We start from the raw sequence: 18,968 nt of genomic DNA on the forward strand, positions 1-18,968 counted from the left end.
GGCAGCTTCCCTCTTATGGATCCGCGCTCTTGGTAAATGCCAGGTTAGGTTTTAACGGCTAGGATTAATTCTTGCTAAAACCGTAAGGGATTGTTCAGTGGATTCGGTCTCTAGGATAACCTTTCAGAACTCAGTTGTTAGACATACAATAGCTTTAACTTTTTACTGTCACGAGGAACTCATTACTACTTCGGCAAATTAATGCACTTGAGGATTTCACTTTAAATGCAGATTAGATATTTATTGCAGGTTATATTTAGTTAGTTTGCAGGGGTTACAGCTACAGCTCACATAAAATGTCACTACACATGATTAGTCAATTTAATTATCTTCTTCGATTATACTCATTAGTTTTGGTCGCCGAGACGGCTCGGTTGGAGCTGGATGTCCAATGGTGCGATGAAAAGAGTTATTTTGGAGTTGTTAGGAGCGAAGGTCTGGCCAGACCCTCGGTCCTCCCGCTCCGCAACGGAGCCCGTTCAGCTGTTCTCAAAACTCAGTACAAAGTCTTTCTCAGGCAGCTGCGGCTTTCTCAGTTGTCCAGATGTTAAGAGGCGAGCGGTGGGGAGAGTTAGAACCTTCGTCTTTTAATCTCAAAGTCCACGAACAGAGGTCTCTTTTCCGTGAACAGAGACGAAGCCCTCAATACATCAGCTGCAGGCTTTAGTATCTTCTTCCGATGCGCTTGGACGGCATCCGCGATGAAATCCCAGCTTGCAGCAAGCAAACCACTTCTTTTATTCATCATTTGGGCTGTTAGCCCCCCTCCTGCTCAATACATGCTCTCATCCCCCCCACCCTCTGGAAAGGATGTTGGGTTCGAACATGTCCATATAAGTCCAGGCTTCCTGCCTCTGACTCATCTCTTGCAACAGTCTTCTCCTAATTTCTGCAAGTCATCCTGACAAGCACTTTTCTTACATCGCAGCTCCGGTCACACAGAACATTTGTTAATCAGTTTTTACATTTGTTAAATCGGTTTGGTTAGTACACATTTGCTTATAAAATGATTATTGATCTCATCCTTCATCATTATTGTGCCTTGTGTCTTTTCTTCTCAACCATCATTATTTCCCCATCCCTTGAAGCCAACACCCTGCTTACTTCCTCTTTCTCCGTACTTTCTACACTCAGACTGCACTATACTCAGATACACATATTATTATTATCAGGTCTACATTTGTTAAATCACTCTATGTATTAAACATTTGTTATGTAACGATCATACACTTTATCTTTAGATTACACTTTAACTATTGATTTCTGATTATATGCTTTTTATATCCTGACCTTCCCCTGATCGTGTATGCATGTTTTCGAGGCAGCTCTGTGGGCTCAACTCTTCTTGACAACGTCCAAAATATTGTCACATTACAATAATGTCAGTGTTAAGTCATTAATGTCATTAATGTTTCTTAAGGACCCTGAAAACATATTTTTACTTTGGCAGAGAGTTGTGTGTTCATGCGGAACCCCATCGCTCAAAGTCTGAATCGTTTTGGTTATTTTACAGGAGACATTTTTTGTATTCTGGTTCACCTTTGACCTGCCATATGTACTCGAGTTGTGTGTCTTTCTTAACATTGTAACTGACGTCTGCTGAGTAAAACGTTGTTATAACTTGTAGGAAAAACTACCAAACTGAGACCCAGGTTGTGTTTCCCTCAGGTGGAGATCAGCCTGCAGAGCAGCTTCCAGCCGGGCATGAAGCTGGAAGTGGCCAATAAGGGCAGCCCGGACTCTTACTGGGTCGCCACCATCATCACCACGTGCGGCCAGCTGCTGCTGCTGCGCTTCAGCGGCTACGGCGACGACCGCAAGGCCGACTTCTGGTGCGACGTCATGACGGCCGAGCTGCACCCGGTGGGCTGGTGCACCCAGAACAACAAGAGCCTCATGCCCCCCGAAGGTAGGAAGAAACACGGCGACGCTCACGCATTCACCCGCACCCGGACGGGGTTTACCTTCCTATCATTGGGGTCTGTTCGAAAGAAGATAATTCAACGTGGCGGCTCGTTATCTTTTCGCACAATTAGAAAAATGACAACGATCGGGAACTAATGTTACCAAGTTTTCGCAATGCTCTTTTTGTGTTGCAATAACTTAATCAATCGACAGATTTTTGCTGCAACGTCAATTGAGGGTTCAGAGATTTATTCAATTTCATTAAAGGCTCATTACTTTTAGATTTGGAGGGAATTTAATACAAATACCGGTGTTGGAAATGCCTTTAATTAAGCCTAAAATGCTGCATCCGGCAATGGCAAGTATGTGAGTCTGTGCACCGATCAGATATAATTGAATTTATCAGCTACGCTACACAGAACAATAACTTTCTGTCTGATCGCTACTGAGCATGTGCAACTCTCAACACGGATAAGAAAGGAGCTAGATTGCTAGCTCGTTAGCTACTTCCATCATTAATTTCCGGACGCAAATCATGTTTTTAATTATTGAAAGGTATTTTAGTTTCTTCATTTTTTTCATGAAAGAGGGAGGGTTTTTCGGCGGGGGGGGGGGCAAAGGATAGTTTGAGGAAAATATGGGATTTGGGGATATATAAATAAAACTGAGTTTATTATTTTCGGAGAAACATTTCATGTCTGTTCCGTAAGCTTCAGGGCACCCGGTTGAAAACATAAACATAAAAAATCTTTAAAAAGAGTCTTTTATCCTTTCAAATCTTTTTAACACATTTGTGGCTTGTGATGCACTTTGTCCGTGTTTCATGGTTGTTTTTTCTAACGCGTTTCCGTCCTGAATGTAAGAAAATCTTTGCCATCAAAGGGTCCGCTAACGGTTGATTCTCTACATTAAATCTGTCAGCTTGACCTTAATGCTCACACACAGACGCACGTTTCAAAGAACGCTTTACATCAACTGAGTGGAAAGACAAGTTTCCTGTTAAAGCGCTTTGATCGTCACGACGGCTCAACTGTCGTCTAAGACGACGCGTCGCCATCTTGATTCTCGTAGAGCGTCTTTCACACCTTTTCCAAAACAAAGCGTCCTCCTTACCGTGTCCAGCAGCCCTTCTTGCTGCCCCTCTCACATTATCCGACACATTTCCACCTGCAGAACGATGATTCACACTCCCCAGCCTCATTCAGACCATTTATGTATTTTTTCCTCGACACTTTTCCCCGCTGACGGACGGCCGCGCGCCACCGTTGTTGTGGAGACGACCTGGATATGTTTCCACCCGACTCGGGTGTCCTCGTCCTCACACCGGCAATTCTCATCAGCAGGAGGTTCATAGAAATGACACTTCTCAGAGGATCATCTAGCAAGCAGCGAAACAACGCGCCGCTTTAGCTCGTATTCAAACCTCCAAACACGATACGACCGAAGCGAGGCATCATTATTTTTACGATCACGCAATCTGTCGATTTACTTTCTCGATTAATAGTCCATAAAATTATAAAAGTAAAAGAAATTGAAGACATTCATCTTACTTGCAAAATTGAAGACGATGAAATGTTCTCATTAAAGGAGCCAGTGGATTTTAACGCCCGATTATCAAACAAGTCTAGACAGAAGAACGGCATATTTCAAATCACATACAGGTGCTCAATTTGTTATTAGCACTGTTAGCAACGTTAGCTGCTAGCCTCCATGTTGAGAGCCGTGTGGAGTCAATCCCTCAATCACAGACGTGCTTTTAATTTGAAATTCCGCCCTTTTTACAAGAAGCTGGAACCAATTAATTGAATGCATTTTCCTTTAGAAAATTACTGCAATTATTAAACTCGTGACAAAATAGTTGGCAATACATTTTCTGTGGATCCACTAACGGTTTAAGAATTGCATATTTAAAATAAAATCGGCCGAAAGAGTTCAGATTGTTAGGCTGTCCAAGTGTTTTAAATAGGTTTACATTCAGCAGAGATGACTAACGTTGCTTTACTTTGCGTCTCTGTTTTAAAAAACTAAAACTCTTCATCCTCAAATTTCTTGCAAAGCAAATGATAAAATTGCTCCTGATGAAAATGTGGTAAAAGGTTTTTAAACTATATTCAAACACATTTCTGTTTGGAGCCACAATGCTTTGCATGTTACGGTATATTTTAAGATAACAGGGAAATGTTTTTATGAAACGTGCCTGAGGAATGGGGAGGAAAGTGTTGCTCGGTAAAGTAATCCAGGTCAGTAAAGTAATCCAGATCAGTAAAGTAATCCAGATCAGTTGGGAATATTTTGTAGGCGTACAAAACACGTGTCTTGTGCATGTTTGAATAAAATCGATCGTATGTGTTACGTCAGCTTGAAGCTGATGTAACTTTACGGCGATAATTGAGTAACCGCTGAGCTCGGCTACTGTTAACCGTCTCTTCCTGTGTCTCTCAGAAAGCTCACATTTCCCCTTTTTTCTTTCAATAATAACGGACAGCTGACAGCCGCATGTTTCATGATGCAAACTGAAGCATGAATCATGTAATGAAGGCAGTTCTATATTCCCACTATAGAGGCTTCTGCAAGATACTGTCAAGTTGTGAATATGACAAAAAAGAAAAGTTAATTTCAAGGCTTTGCATCATGTGCACATTTCAATATGAGAGAAAAGAGTCTGTATTCCACCTGTGTCACGGTTACCTGTTTTTATTTGTTTCCTTTTTTGTTTCTCAGATAACACTTACCTAAGAAAAGGTAAGCAGCGCTCACAGTGCCTCTGACTAACTTGCCTCGCTAGTGGCTAACATGACATCAACACTGCGTTCGGGCTGACAGAGCTGCATGTACCGTGTGTGCTTCCTCCTCTTCCTCTTTTCACCTCTCTGCAGGAAGTGACCTCACAGCTCAGTTGCCTTGCCTCCTCTTGCATGTGACTCCTTTCTAGCCGAGTGTGTCTTAGCAGAGTGATAACGCGCGCGCGCACACGCGCACACACACACACACACACACACACACACACACACACACACACACACACACACACACTGCTGTTTGTGCCAAGCTGGGCTTGTGTGATAACGAGTGCAAAAAAAAAAAGAAATGCAGCAGCTCAGCCAGAAATGTGCTGCTTTGATAAACAGGCCTCTTCTCATGCGCAACAAACAAACTGTGTCCTGTAACGTGTCGCTGGACGTTGAGTCAAGTTAAGAAAAGGACACAAGTTAAAGAGCCGCTGTGTAAAATGTGCCGTTGGCAGATAGAATCATTGCATATAGACGTCTAACGGCTGATTTCATGTCCAGTTTGTAATTATACAGTCTCTGACAACAATAACAACAACATCAGTTATGAAGCGCGCTTTGCTGAGACAAGTTCAAAGTTTGTTATCGTGTCTTGTGGTCCTTCCGTGTGTGGATGTGTGTGTTGGTGCGGTTAGAGATGTGAGGATATAGGATCTTTTTACGGCTTGTGACATGAGTGAAAATCATATAAAATATATATATGGTGTGTAAACCGTGTGCTCACTGAGATCAGTGTTGTCTTCTTTAAATGGGGCCTTTTGGATTTGATAGTGTGCAACAGGTGTCCGGTGTCTCCGGCTTGCAGCCTGTCGCTCATAGCGTGAATGCAGTATTAGACCGGTATTGACGATAACCATGATATTTAAAACAAATTAAATCATCCAGCGCCCCTTAAATCCTTTCATGACATGATTTAAGAGTCAACCATAACTGGACATGGTTACAGACTCTCTCCATGTCCTCACAATTAACAAAGTTAAAGGTGAATTTGACTGATCACAACTTTTCCATGGATACAGCGATAACATCGTAATTGTGAATTATTTTGGCCGCGATAATCCTGTACAATCTGATACTGTGTCAGCCCAAACTCGTGCAAAAATAATCCCTCAATCATCCCTTACGACCCACTATAATGTGAGTTGTTGTCTGTATCTGCAGAGATTCTCGTCCACGTTGGCCTTAAGTGTTGGACATGTAAAGCTGAAGAGAGATGCACGAGAGTGACGCAGTCCCTTAGTGCTGCTCTGTGGATTTTAATGAAATCCTGTGTCGAAATCCTGCATATTCCTGATAAAATTAAGTAATTTTATGCTCTGAGTGACGCAAAAAACTCCATTCAACTCCTTTGTATTCAGATGGAGAAAGACAAATGTCAAAAAATGATAATATGGTAAAACCAACTTAATATTCAGCACATTTGAAGCAGTGACAAAGTGTCATTGTTACAGAATTACTTTCCTCAAAGTTTACTACAAGATGCAAAACCTGAAGACAAATAAGTGTTTCAACTGGACAAACCGCATCTAACAAACGCACCTTAATCCCTCGTCAAACTCGCTTACTCCCTCATAACACACACACACACACACACACACACACACAGCTGCTCCACTTTAAACGCTCCTTTCCTGCTCACCGATGCGTTCACCAAAGCGTTTTGTTGCTCATCAAATCAGCGCTGGCATCAATCAGCGTCTCTGTTTGCAGGAGCGTCGCATGAGTCTGCAGCGCTGCGAGCGCTTCCGTTGCTTAATTTGCTCTCTTTTTTTATTTTAGAAATTAAAAAGTCATTTGAACGACAGTGGAACAGGCTGAACTTTGTTTATTTTATTTTTACACCTCATCTTTAATGACTTCATGGCCCTGCTGCCATGTTATTCTATATGTGGGAATTGGTTAATGTACAGGTTTCAGATTAAAATAATGAACCTGTATTTGTGTTTTTATCATAAATACAGGCATCACAAGTTTGGTCATGTGACGAGGTAGCGGCTCGCTGAACGGATCCCGACAGATCGTTTGCATAATGAATTCACCACACTGCTTCCTGCCAGAGCCTGCTGGAGATGATGCTGAGATAGACCCTCTGCTAGTGTGTGTGTGTGTGTGTGTGTGTGTGTGTGTGTGTGTGTGTGTGTGTGTGTGTGTGTGTGTGTGTGTGTGTGTGTGGTGTTTTAAGAGTAAGGCTGCCTTCAGGCTGACATGTGGTGGGAGAAATACAAAAGGTTTAGCTTCAGCTTGGGCGTGACCCTCATGAAACATTTAGTCCGTTGTCGCTTGATGTTAAAGGTGAATTCACGCTTCACGCCGTAGATTTATTTTATTGTGAAGGAATTGATTGAGTGTAGGAGTGTTGACAAGATAAGGAGAGCGCTTTGCTTCGGTTGTGTGCCGCGAAGCGATCCTGATTTAGGGCTCAAACTAACGATTGTTTCGTAGTCGATTAAACCGATGATTCTTTTATTGATTTGGTCTATAACATGTCAGAAAAGGAAAACTTCAAATAGTTTGTTCTGCCCACTAACAGCCTAAATAATCAGATTGCCATCACATGAACTGGATCGAGGCCTGTCAAAATCATCAGTTTTGTAGGACGATTCTTCATGCCACTGATGTAATGATTGGATAATAGTGTAATGATGCAAGAACAACCTTTCAGAGAGAGAATAACTTGGACATTGGAATCAGAATGTGAAAAATATCCGAAATAAACAAATCAATAAAACCACACAACCAAAACAAAAGATAAAATGGATTATACGGCTCTGTTAACAACACTCACTCGTATAAATATAAAATATTTGGCACAGGTGTGGAGAGAGTCATTCAGTCAACCGATATCCTGCCAATCCAGTTTCTCTACGGTTTGTGCACATGAGTAAGATGTAAGTATTTGATGCTAATACATTTGTAATTTTACTTCAGTAAGATTGTTTACATGAGTATTTTTACACTGTAGTATTACTACTTTTACTCAAAATGACTCGGAGGAACTTTCAATTAGGCGGTCCCTGTGGACAAAAGTGGTAATAAGAGACATAATGATAATGCCTTCACACACACACACACACACACACACACACACACACACACACACCTTTGCAGTATGGGCTCTGTTCCTGTGGGCCTCTTTAGCACTCACCGCACACACACACATCACTTGAGTAATTCATATTTACACAAATTGCTCTAACATCCCCTGCCCTCTCGTGAAGAGGGCTGTAAAATACATTAGCAACACGACGTCTGAAACCGTCCGGCGTTATTCGGCCACACACACACACACACACACACACACACACACACACACACACACACACACACACACACACACACACACACACACACACACACACACACACACACACTCTCGATAAACACACACATTGCACGCTGCGTGACATTTCATGAACAGGCTGCAGAGATTAAGCTCGTGGCCTATTTGGAAAAAAAAGGCCGTCTGTTAAAATGGAAGGCGGTAATTGTTTGAATTGACTCGGCTTTCTACTCTTTGTGCGTTCATCTCCACGCCGGCGCATAATGACTGGAGAAGACGGAGAGGGAATCGGGCGTAATTTGCTCTCATTAACTCCGATTAGAATCTGTTGCAACAAAAAGACGATTTTTCTTCCTTAATTAAAAGCATTGATTGTCTAAAGTAAAGCTTTTAAATAACCCCTGAGCAGAGAAAGGGAGCGGGAGCACAATATGCAAATATCAGGTTTCATGGCTGTGTTTTTGTTTATTTAATGCCAGACATTTGCATGAGGACTTCAGCCAGCTTTGGTGCAGCCTGGGAGGAGGGGGAGAAACGTCGGGGGAGGTTAGCCCAGCGAGAGTGGAGAGGAGCGGGGGGGGGGGGGGGGCGGGGATGTTTCCAGGAGCTCTTCCCTCAAGGTTAATTATGCACTTATTGTTATGTGAAAGTCAGGCTCTCAGCTCTGCTGCCTTTGGGATGGAAATAAAGAAAAATAGATCATTATTTATATAAAAAAAAACTGAATAATGAAACTGCAAGCAGGGGGAGGGAAAAAGGGGGAGGGGGAGAAAGAGAGTGAGGGAGGTGGAAGTTTGCATGTTTTAGCTTCTGCTTCTACCGTTGAGCTGAGCTCTCTAAATGGCTTCATGAGTAATCTGGGCAGGATCTGTAAAAATAGTTTATCTATTTCTGCACACCCGAGATCAACACAGCTGTGTGTGTGTGTGTGTACTGTGTGCTCTTACAAAGTCCAGCAGCAAGGAAAGAAAATAGTCTCACAGGAAAAACTACTATTATTAAACAGGCGTACGGAGAGCGACGAGGCCACAGAGACGCTCAACATTCACGTTAACTTCACGGGAAAACAGATTTATTTACCCCCAAAAAAAAATCCTCAGTTTTGATAAAAGGGATGAGCTCTGGAGTCCGGCGCCACGAGATGATTCATTGATTTGATCTCATTAGTCAATTAAGTATTTTAAAATCTGGAGCAGCCTCTGTGGAGCCAACTGTGGGTTTTATTTCCTCAAATCTCTGATGTATTATAATAACTATCATAAGAAAGTTTCAATCGCTTCTTTAAAACGACTGAAAAGGCTCGATCTTCTGGGGAAACATTTCTTTCTGAAACACTCGTCTTCTAGTAAACATTAGCAGGACCGAGAAAACATAAAGGACAGTTACGCATCTTAAAAACTAAAACAGATATATAAAAAATGAAGATTAGACGCGAACAAGAAGCTGCGTGTTTCTATTCATACAGGACTAGTTTGAAGATTTGTCCGAAAGAAGAACATTTAAATAATTGCAGCTGTAAACACTATAAATTGTCAAAACAAAGTTTAAAAAGACAATTATTTGCATATTAAATGTTGCTTTGAGGTGTCAGGTCACTGTGATTGATGGTACAAATGGGATAATTATGAGGCGTGTTGCATCCACTGAAGAGGAAGTAAAAGTCTCATCTAATAATGATGTCAGGTAACAGGTGTAACAACTCGTCCTGTGACCCGATGAGGAATGTCACCACCGCTGACACCGCTGACATTTTTGTCATCCTTTTATTTTGTGACGTGACAGCCGTGACATTTATAATCACGAGATAATTATCGAGCGGTAGTTAATTGCTGGGGAATGTTTTCTTGTTTGGGAAATGCTCCTCTGAAGACGATGTGACGAGGACTTCGTTTGATTAAAAACAACTTACTGTAACCGTTGCGGTGTGATCGCTGAAAGAGTCGTTAAAGTGGATTCTTCTGTTATTGAAAATTTTTGTTTTGTGTATTAGGATGATTATTTATGTGCATATTTAATAAACATTAAGTTGATGATTAAAGTCGTAGGAACTTTAAAAATGAAATTATAATTTGCTCTATTTGTTTACTGTTTATTTTATTGTTTTCTTATTATTTGTTACATGTTTGAAATAAATCGATCTAATCTAAAGGCGGTCTTAGCTGTTGTGATCATCCGCGTGTTTCAGTGTATCGACTCCGTTTCGCTTCATCGTGATGCTAATCGCTGCTGCAGGGAACGTCGGCTCACACGGCGCGATGTAGTCATTCTGGAGCCGTGACTCATTGGCAACGTTTCACTGAAGTGTCTCACTTTGTGGAGGTTTTTTATTTAGTTGTGTGTGTGTGTGTGTGTGTGTGTGTGTGTGTACATGCAGCGCTGTAAAGGCCGCTCACCATCTTCCTTGGAATGTCAGCTCTGTATTTTGGGGGAGGGGATAAACGGGAGGCTGACATCGCGAACGCAGGAATTATGTAACACTGTTGCACTCTGGGAAACGGGAATCAGACACAAATAAAAACCCCATAAAAACGTGCTGGAAGTTGACTTTCCTAGCACGACTCTGGAGACAGAGCTCTGGTCCACCTGGTGTGTGTTTGCATTTTATATTCATAGTTTGCTGGAATTACACTCTCCTTAAAGGGACAGTTCACCCCAAAAGCTCTAAAACTGTTTCCTCTTACCTGTGGTGTTTTTCAGTCGTGATTGTCTGAGTTTTGGAGATATCGTCCGCAGAGATGTCTGTCTTTTATTGCATCTATGTTCTTTCATCAAGGTCTGCGGACACACAGGCCCCGTAAACACCGAGACGCTCCTTGGCAAAGCGAGTCGGGCAAAACAGCTGACGAGCCCCCAATTTAACGCTTGAGACTGAATGTTTCTTTCTTTTGTGCGTCTGACTTTAAGTTTGTCGCTTTCTGTTTTTCTGTTTTTTTTAAACGCGGATTGATTCAAACCACAGAATACGTACCAACATTAGACAAAGAGAAGACCTCTTCTCAGAGCAAACAACTTCTCTCTTTGCTGACAGTGTTTGTCTGCCACCATGTGTGCATTGCTGTAATAAAGCAAGCTATTCTCACTTTCCGGTTGCACCTGTTAAGGCCAGTTTATTAGGTTGTTTACAAGCCAGTTTACAAGTTGATTCAACTGTGTGATCATTTCTGGAGGATGTTTCAGTGAAGTGACGTCATTTCCCTTCATGTCTTCACCGAGCTACAAACTGACGAACCAGCCAGAAAGCGTAATACCACGTTGGGGATTTTTAGGGGAAAGCCCCGACATGAATACACGTTAAATACATTTTAAATTAGTCATCTATCGTCTATTTGGTAAACTTAGTATTTCCCTCAAAATTCATATTATTTTAGCAATATTAAATATTTGAGTGCTTTCTTTCCTGTTTGTGCCCCAGATCTGTTTCTTTGTGTCTGAATCTGACGTTTATATTTCTGATTCTGGCTTCTTTCACACGTGGACTTAAACCTGACGCATATCCGATCAGTGTTAGTGTGACCTCCTCGGCCTCTGTTCATTCTGAATTCATGCACCATTTTTTCGCTCTCAGAGGAAGTTACAAGTCACCCGCTAACATTCGACACCTTAAACCTGTCTGATCTCACATCTCTGCACAGAGAATAGCCACCAATCAAAAGTTTCCACTTTGTTTTGCCTCCTTTTTTTATGGTATTCTCAAAGTTGCATCTGTCAATCGTCACATTAACATGTAAATGTCACCGCTCAACACGACATTAATCAGTGTTTTTCATTGTGATGCGTTTACATCTGCAGAAACCTGCCAGATGCAAGTCTTAAAAAGAATATCTGATCTCAGCCATAAATCAGAGCGTTAATGTTTTGCAGCGTGAATAAAGCCGTCAAAGCTTCTCTAGGGAAGATAAATGAATACCTGTGGGGGGGTTCTCACTTCTTTTGCATAAAATGTGACACTTATTGTTAAAATACTTCACATGTGCAGTTTTAATCAACAAAATCGATATTTCCCTTTTTAAAAAAGTAGAAATGCTGTGTGTTTGCAGGAGCATGCATGCACTGACTCATGCATGCTGTTCTCTGGTGACTACACTTAACAGTTCAATGTAGTCGCTCACCATCAATTATTCACCATCACACCACAGTTTGCTCTCTTTCCACTCACTCTGTTTGTGTGTTTCTTTTTTGTCTCTTCGCAGCCATAAAGGAGAAATACAGCGACTGGACGGAGTTCCTGGTTCAGGACCTGACCGGCGCCCGGACGGCACCGGCCAACCTGCTGGAGGGGGTGAGTGGGTTCCCATTGAGAACATCACTTTTTTAGTTCCTTGAAATGTGAAACACTGACCGGTTTTGATGCAAATTTAAAAGCAAACGTCCTGGATATGATCTCTAGAAGAAGAGTAGGAACCCTGCTTTGTTTTGGGTCGTTTGTTGCATGATGGGTAATGACACGAGTTGACCCCTCAGAGTGAGATGAGAAGATCGATGCCGCTCTCATGTCTGGACAGTAAACGTGTATCTGGAGCCAGAAGGCCGCCGCCGCCGGCTGCAGCCTGATTTATGACAGATATGAGAGTGACATCAATCTTCTCATCTGACCCTCGGCAACAAAGCCCATGAGCGTATTACTCAGAATGTCAAATGATTGTTTTGTTTTTATACCACACACTTTAAAGAAAAGATCAGCGACGGCAAAAGAAAGCTAAAGCTTAAATACATCAACTTCCTCTTGTGTTACTTATTTCACAAGTGTAACAGTTTGACTCAACCACTAAACCACTGAGAGGATCTAAAACCTGTCTCTGTGCTTGTGTCTCAGCCTCTGAGAGGTAAAAACACCGTGGACCTGATCGTCGAGGGCTCGGTTCTGGAGCTGCGGGACGTCTCGGGCCCGTTCCTCTACTGGCCGGTCCGAGTCGTCCAGAACGTGGGAGGGAGGCTCCGTCTGCGCTACGCCGGCCTCTCTGACGACCACCAGGCTCAGGACACCTGGCTGTTCTACCTGGACGTCAGGCTCCGCCCCCTCGGCTGGGCTATGGAGAACCGGCTCGCTTTAGAACCGCCCACAGGTGATAATCTGTCATTTTCCACTTTGTTTTCAGTGTTAATAAGAAATGTAATGAGCCATTTGTCATTGTTTGGTAAGTTTAAGTCAGGGCTCTTTCCACTGTCAACTAATCTGCTTTTTGTTTTCGTGATTCATTTCCCCACCACGATTTCCCAAAAATCAAGGTGGTGTCTTCAAATGGCTTGTTTTGTCACAGATAATGTATTTCATTCTGTCAAACGAGGTTTCCTTGTAAGTTTAAAGATATTTAAAGGGAAAATCAGGAGTTAACATCAACTGTTATCAGTAAAATCCTTATTAAATTTGTTTTGAGCCGTAACAATTGATGACAGAAGCTGCTGTAAATTAAAAGGGTCGCTGACTTTATGTATTTTAGTTTTAACGTTTCACATCGTCTCTCGGCTCCTCAGGGTTCAGGTCTCTGAAGAGCGCCCCCGACTGGCAGGAGGCTCTGGAGGACGCTCGACTCGACGGACAGAAGAACCCGCTGCCGCTGGAGGTGTTCAAGGTGAGTCACACACACCTGCTCTTCGTGTGTGTGTTCGTGTGTTCAGAGCCAGACTGCAGGACTACCTGGTTGAGATGAGCTTTGTTTGACTGCTGCTGATTTATGATATGAAACTGGGATAATAAACGGTAACGCAATATTTCCCACGTCTGTTATTTCCTAATTATTTACTGGCAAGTTTACAAAATGTGTTATTTGGCACCAATTAGGTTTAAATAGATATTTTTATCATTGTTTTTCCCTCCAAGTTAAATGGACATTTTTATTCATTTGTTATTGGGAAGTTTGTTTAAATCGTTTACTTGCATGAAGATACATTTCCCGTTTATGCATGTTCAGCGAACTTAGAGAGTTAAAACAAGTATATTGTCTTTTTCCTATTATTGCCACCAAATGACATCGTGAACGTCAGGAGAAATTATTCGGACGTTTAAAATATGAGAAACATTTGTGACCAAAACACGGTTAAACTCATTCACATTTACAAATAGAGTGAAACAGCAAGAATGTACAGCACAACCTGAAACCTCTCAGATGAAACGACACGATGAAGATCACACGGTGTTCCATCACGCTGTCACTGACTTCAAAGGCTGTTTGTTTTCATTTTAAGTACCGGTAATGCTCTCCTCTAGTTCCCTCCTTCATACAGGACGCGATGTGTTTGCATTGAATAGAATAAGAAGAAGAACCGGGTGGTTGACATGAGGAGTGACCACATGGCTGAAATGTGAATCATCAGTTAAAAAGCAGTCATTATTTTGGCCTCATGATCCTGCACAATATCTTTGCCTCATTCATCACACACCCACCCAGCGGGGTTTGCATGACCTACATTGTCTTGCATGTGTGTGGAGCACATTTGTCTAAAAGGTCTTGACTTTACTGTGTCAGGACCACGTGGACCTGCCCGAGCACTCCTTCAAGACGGGGATGAAGCTGGAGATGGTTTCTCCGTGGGAGCGGCTACAGATCTGCCCCGTTTCTGTCACCAAGGTGAGTCACGCCGAAAACAAAAAGAAACCTCTCTATACATCAGGCGGGCTCCTCCCTCTCGCATTCATTGGCTGCCTTTTATTAACGTGGCATTGAATTCTCAACGTGTTTCTGGAAACACGGTAGCCTTGTTTTTCAGGTTTTACCTTGAGGATTTTATCTAATATGTGTCCCTCTCATGCTGACTTCTGTTTTTTCACAAAGGAATATCATTATTTTTGTATGCGAGTTATGCGTGTTGCATTTCAAGTAGACTCGCTGTATGACATCCTCTTTTTTTCTGGAATAAAGCTGCTCATCGTCAATATTTTGTGTTAAATAGTTTTAAAGATACAAAGATAGCAACTGTAAAAAATATTTCCAGCGTACTAATGACGTTTTGAAAGATTGACATTCAGATTTTTGACATACTAATAGATAATGTAGGGATTTTTAGGTGATAATATGTACTATATCACTATATGGACGTGTAAATGTGCCAGATTTCCGAAAAATTCTTTAAAAAACTATTTTGGAAACTTTACAACTTGAAGTTTCCTTCAAGTTGAAAAGTTCAAAACATGTTTTCCTGAAGTGTATTAATGCTATAAATATCATTCATTTATATTCACATTTGAATATCAAGTATTTAATAATGTTTAAAACTATTATTTATCAGTTCTATGACCCGTGTTTACTTCCATACCAGACTTAAAAGGGCCCTCAAACTATTTCAGGTCAAAATGAATGCAGCAGAAGCTGAGATATCTTAAAATTCTGGATCCTACATTTCCCAAGATGCACCTCAATAGCATCTTTCCTGCATTTGTATTCTACAAACCCAAGCAAGTGCCCTTTAACAACAACAACAAAGAAGAAGATGTAGACGAAAGAAAACAAACGTATTTTTGCATTTCTTATGAAATTGAAAGATGTTTAAAGTTCCTCCGCTCACTTGTCCCTCTTCAGGTCTACAATGAGATCTACGTCCAGGTGACGCTGGACGATCTCTGCGTTGACGCTAAGCCGCGGTTCGTGGTGTGTCACACCAACTCGCCCGGCATCCTGCCCGTCCAGTGGAGTCTGAAGAACGGCGTGGGTCTGGAGCGGCCCCGGGGCTTCGAGGGCCAGGACTTCGACTGGGCCGACTACCTGAAGCAGGGAGGCACGGAGGCGGCCCCCGACGCCTGCTTCCCCGACGTAAGTCCGGACCCATCGGACGCCATTTTTAAACAGGAAGTCCTGATTTAATTTGGCTCGGCCTGATAATTAGCGTTGTCGTTTATATTAAGAATTTTCAAAAATGTTTGGAGATTGTTTGACTAATATGTTGCAGAATTAAAAGGTCCTGCGCACACACACACACACACACACACACACATACTGTACAATAGTATACAACATCATTTACAAGAGCATATCCTGAAGTCTGAGTCCAGGTTTAGGTTATCTAAGATTAGATAATTTTCCTAAATGTAAAATAAACTGTAGCCCGGTCTCCTCCTTCTGTGTGTGTGTGTGTGTGTGTGTGTGTGTGTGTGTGTGTGTGTGTGTGTGTGTGTTCAGACATGGCAGAACAGGGACTTTGCCAAGGACATGTGGTTGGAGGCGGTGAACCCTCACCGGCCAGCGGAGGTGTGTGTGGCTCAGATCACACAGGTCAGAGGACGCCTGCTGTGGCTCAGACTGGAAGGTACAGACGTGTGTGTGTGTGTGTGTGTGTGGGGAGGATTAAGTGTCAGAGGACTCCTGCTGTGCCTCAATAAGACAGTGTGTGTGTTTGCGTGTGACAGCTCCCTCACCCCTCCCCCCTCTCTCCCTCTTGGCTGTCTGCCGGGCTACAGGTGTGGTGAAGCCGCTGTCAGAGTGCATCGTGGACGTGGAGTCCATGGACATCTTCCCTGTCGGCTGGTGTGAGGCCAACGCTTACCCTTTGACCCCTCCACTCAAACCTGTCTGTATGTTCACGCACACACACGCACTCACAAAATGCACACATATTTCACTTTGGGAGTGGCAGCTGAATGCAGACTCTCCTTTTCTACAGGCCAGAAGCAGAAGCAGATAGCGGTGGTCCAGCCAGAGAAACAGTAAGAAAAGACATTTATCCATCAGAACTTATCATGTCGGGGTTAACTACAACTTCTCTTATTGGGCAATGAATTGTCTTGAGCTCTGCTGACTGAAGTGTCTGCGCAATGTCCCAGAATTATGATGGAAGGGAAAGCGTCCGCTGTCTGTTCTGTCGTCATGGCGGCCTGAATGGTGGTGACGTTCTTATGTAAACAAACACGTAAACACAACTGGTCACATCGAGGTCAAGTCCATGTATCGTACGATGAGTCGATTACGTAAAAACTATTGAGATCATGTCCATATACCCACGATAAATGGTTATAAATGTCTCATTCTAACAACTATGCTTCCTATAATTAACAAATCTACTAGTCTTATTAACACATAATAAGCATCTTAAAAGGGCCTTCCTACTGATTTACTGATTATAAGGACCTTATTATGAAGCTTTACCGTGTTGTTTACATTCGACATTGATTCAAACTGCTCCTCGATGTGTTTTCCCGTGTTAAACGACAGTTTGATGGAAAATTTAAACATCCACATGCATCCATCAAACCGCGGCCGTCGTCTGCTTCCCTTCAGTGTGGCGGAAAAATGATTTCCTTCACAGCCTTTTGTTTTTCCATCTTTTTCTACCTCGAGGCGTCTCTCCCTCTCTGTCGCTCCAAAGACATTAATTGAACCAGCGGATCTATTTTTTCTTCTTTTTAGAGCAGAAATCACTTTCCCGGAGCGCTGATTGATTTTGTTGACAAATGACATGTTACACCGTCAAATGACATGTTACACCGTCAAATGACATGTTACACCGTCAAATGACATGTTACACCGTCAAATGACATGTTACACCGTCAGTCCGGGGAGTACGAGGAGAGCGAGCGGGAGAAATATGAGGTCTTCAGCAGCACTTTGTCAGCTCTCTCATCTCACCACTAATTCCATTTCTCACCTTCAGGGGAATCCTTTCATCAATACTCCCCCCCCCCCCCCCCCCCCCCCCCCCCCCCCCTGCTTTCCAACCCACCTGCTTCCAAACCTGACAAACTGTCTTGGCTGTTGCTGAGACTGATCGTGTGATTGCTCTGTTGTTTCCCGTCTGATTGGATCAGGCGGATGGTTTCTTATTGATCGGTTCGACTGTATTGATTGGCTTCTCCCCGCAGGTCGGCTCCGCTCCAGCCGGTGGAGGCGACTCCCGTCAACCTCTGCCTGCCCGTCGCCATGGATCCAGGTAATCAGCCGCCGCGTTTACACGTGATTTATCTCCGGTAATTAATGTTAATGAGCTGCTGTGATGAGAGTTGAGGGGGAAAGCCCCGCTCGTAAAGCTCCACTTCTTCAGCCTCAGTATTCAGTTGGTTTCTTCGTGAGACTGTAAACATTGTTCGCTTCATTTATCTGTTGAAATCACGGCTTTCGGTCTTCATTCAGGTGCGATAGAAAATGTATAATTTGACAAAAGTGAGCCGAGTTTGTATCAAGAAAGAATCATTTCTTTTTGTTCTCTCACAAGCTGCATCAACGACAGATTTTAAATGTGTTTTGCCGTTGAAGACGGAGAATCCTCATCAATTTCATCATTCAATTGCTATTTGCTCACATGCCATAAATAAAACACTGGATATTCATGTTTTCATACACGCAGCTGGCATGAATCTGGATATTATTCAGATTTGGTTGATGAATACATGAAGTCTTGTTTTAAGTGTCAACAGGATCAATGCAAGAGGCATGAAAGGTAGAAACATCCTCTTCAGTTATTCAGTGTTTCCTGAAACCAATTTTCTTTCTTTGTGCACAGAAGACGATGATAATTAAGTGAAGTTTATTAGTGTTCCTAAAAAGAGACGAGTATTTTCTCCCTCTCTGTATTTTGACCCTCGGCTGTTAAACGTTTTTAAACGAACCTGACGGCATTCAATCCAAACTTTCAGTAAGACTTCCATTCTGACTTTTCAGTGCTGAGACTGACATGTAGAGGAGAGGAGACAGAAGGAAAGGAGAGGGAGAGAAAGAAAGGGGAGGGAAGGAAGCAAGAGGAAAGGGAATAGAAGGAAGGAAGTAAAGGATAAGAAAGGGAATGAAGGGAGAACGTGTCAAGTGTTGGAAGTGTTCGAGAAACATTATAATTATAAGAATTACATTGTGACTTTTTTTGCCCAAACCTTTCAGCGTTGAGACTCGCATGTAAAGGAAAGGAGAGGGGAGGAAAGAAAAGGGAGAGGGAAAGGGAAGGAAGGGAGACAGAAGGAAAGAAGAGGGAAATGAAAAGACAGAGGAGGGATAGAGAGGGAAGGAAAGGAAGGTTGAAGGAAAGGAAACAGGCTTCAGTGTGCCTTTTGGACACACCAGCCAAAGTTAAACTGTGTC

At 42.6% G+C, this 18,968-nt stretch overlaps 1 protein-coding gene across 1 annotated transcript in view; it reads left to right on the forward strand.

Annotated features, from left to right (window-relative positions):
• Positions 1-18,968, forward strand: part of sfmbt2 (Scm like with four mbt domains 2) — a gene marked incomplete at its 5' end in the record, with an annotated part of 28,016 nt that overhangs the window by 1,399 nt on the left and 7,649 nt on the right. The window contains 11 exons of the mRNA XM_079294847.1: positions 1,669-1,909; positions 4,627-4,647; positions 12,165-12,253; positions 12,788-13,037; positions 13,447-13,544; positions 14,439-14,540; positions 15,489-15,719; positions 16,086-16,212; positions 16,364-16,477; positions 16,567-16,609; positions 17,762-17,829. Coding sequence (XP_079150973.1) covers positions 1,669-1,909; positions 4,627-4,647; positions 12,165-12,253; positions 12,788-13,037; positions 13,447-13,544; positions 14,439-14,540; positions 15,489-15,719; positions 16,086-16,212; positions 16,364-16,477; positions 16,567-16,609; positions 17,762-17,829 — 1,384 coding nt within the window. The remainder of the gene's footprint in view (positions 1-1,668; positions 1,910-4,626; positions 4,648-12,164; positions 12,254-12,787; positions 13,038-13,446; positions 13,545-14,438; positions 14,541-15,488; positions 15,720-16,085; positions 16,213-16,363; positions 16,478-16,566; positions 16,610-17,761; positions 17,830-18,968) is intronic.

The sequence above is a fragment of the Melanostigma gelatinosum genome (genome assembly GCF_949748355.1).
Source record: "Melanostigma gelatinosum genome assembly, chromosome: 22".
NCBI classification, from domain to species: domain Eukaryota; kingdom Metazoa; phylum Chordata; class Actinopteri; order Perciformes; family Zoarcidae; genus Melanostigma; species Melanostigma gelatinosum.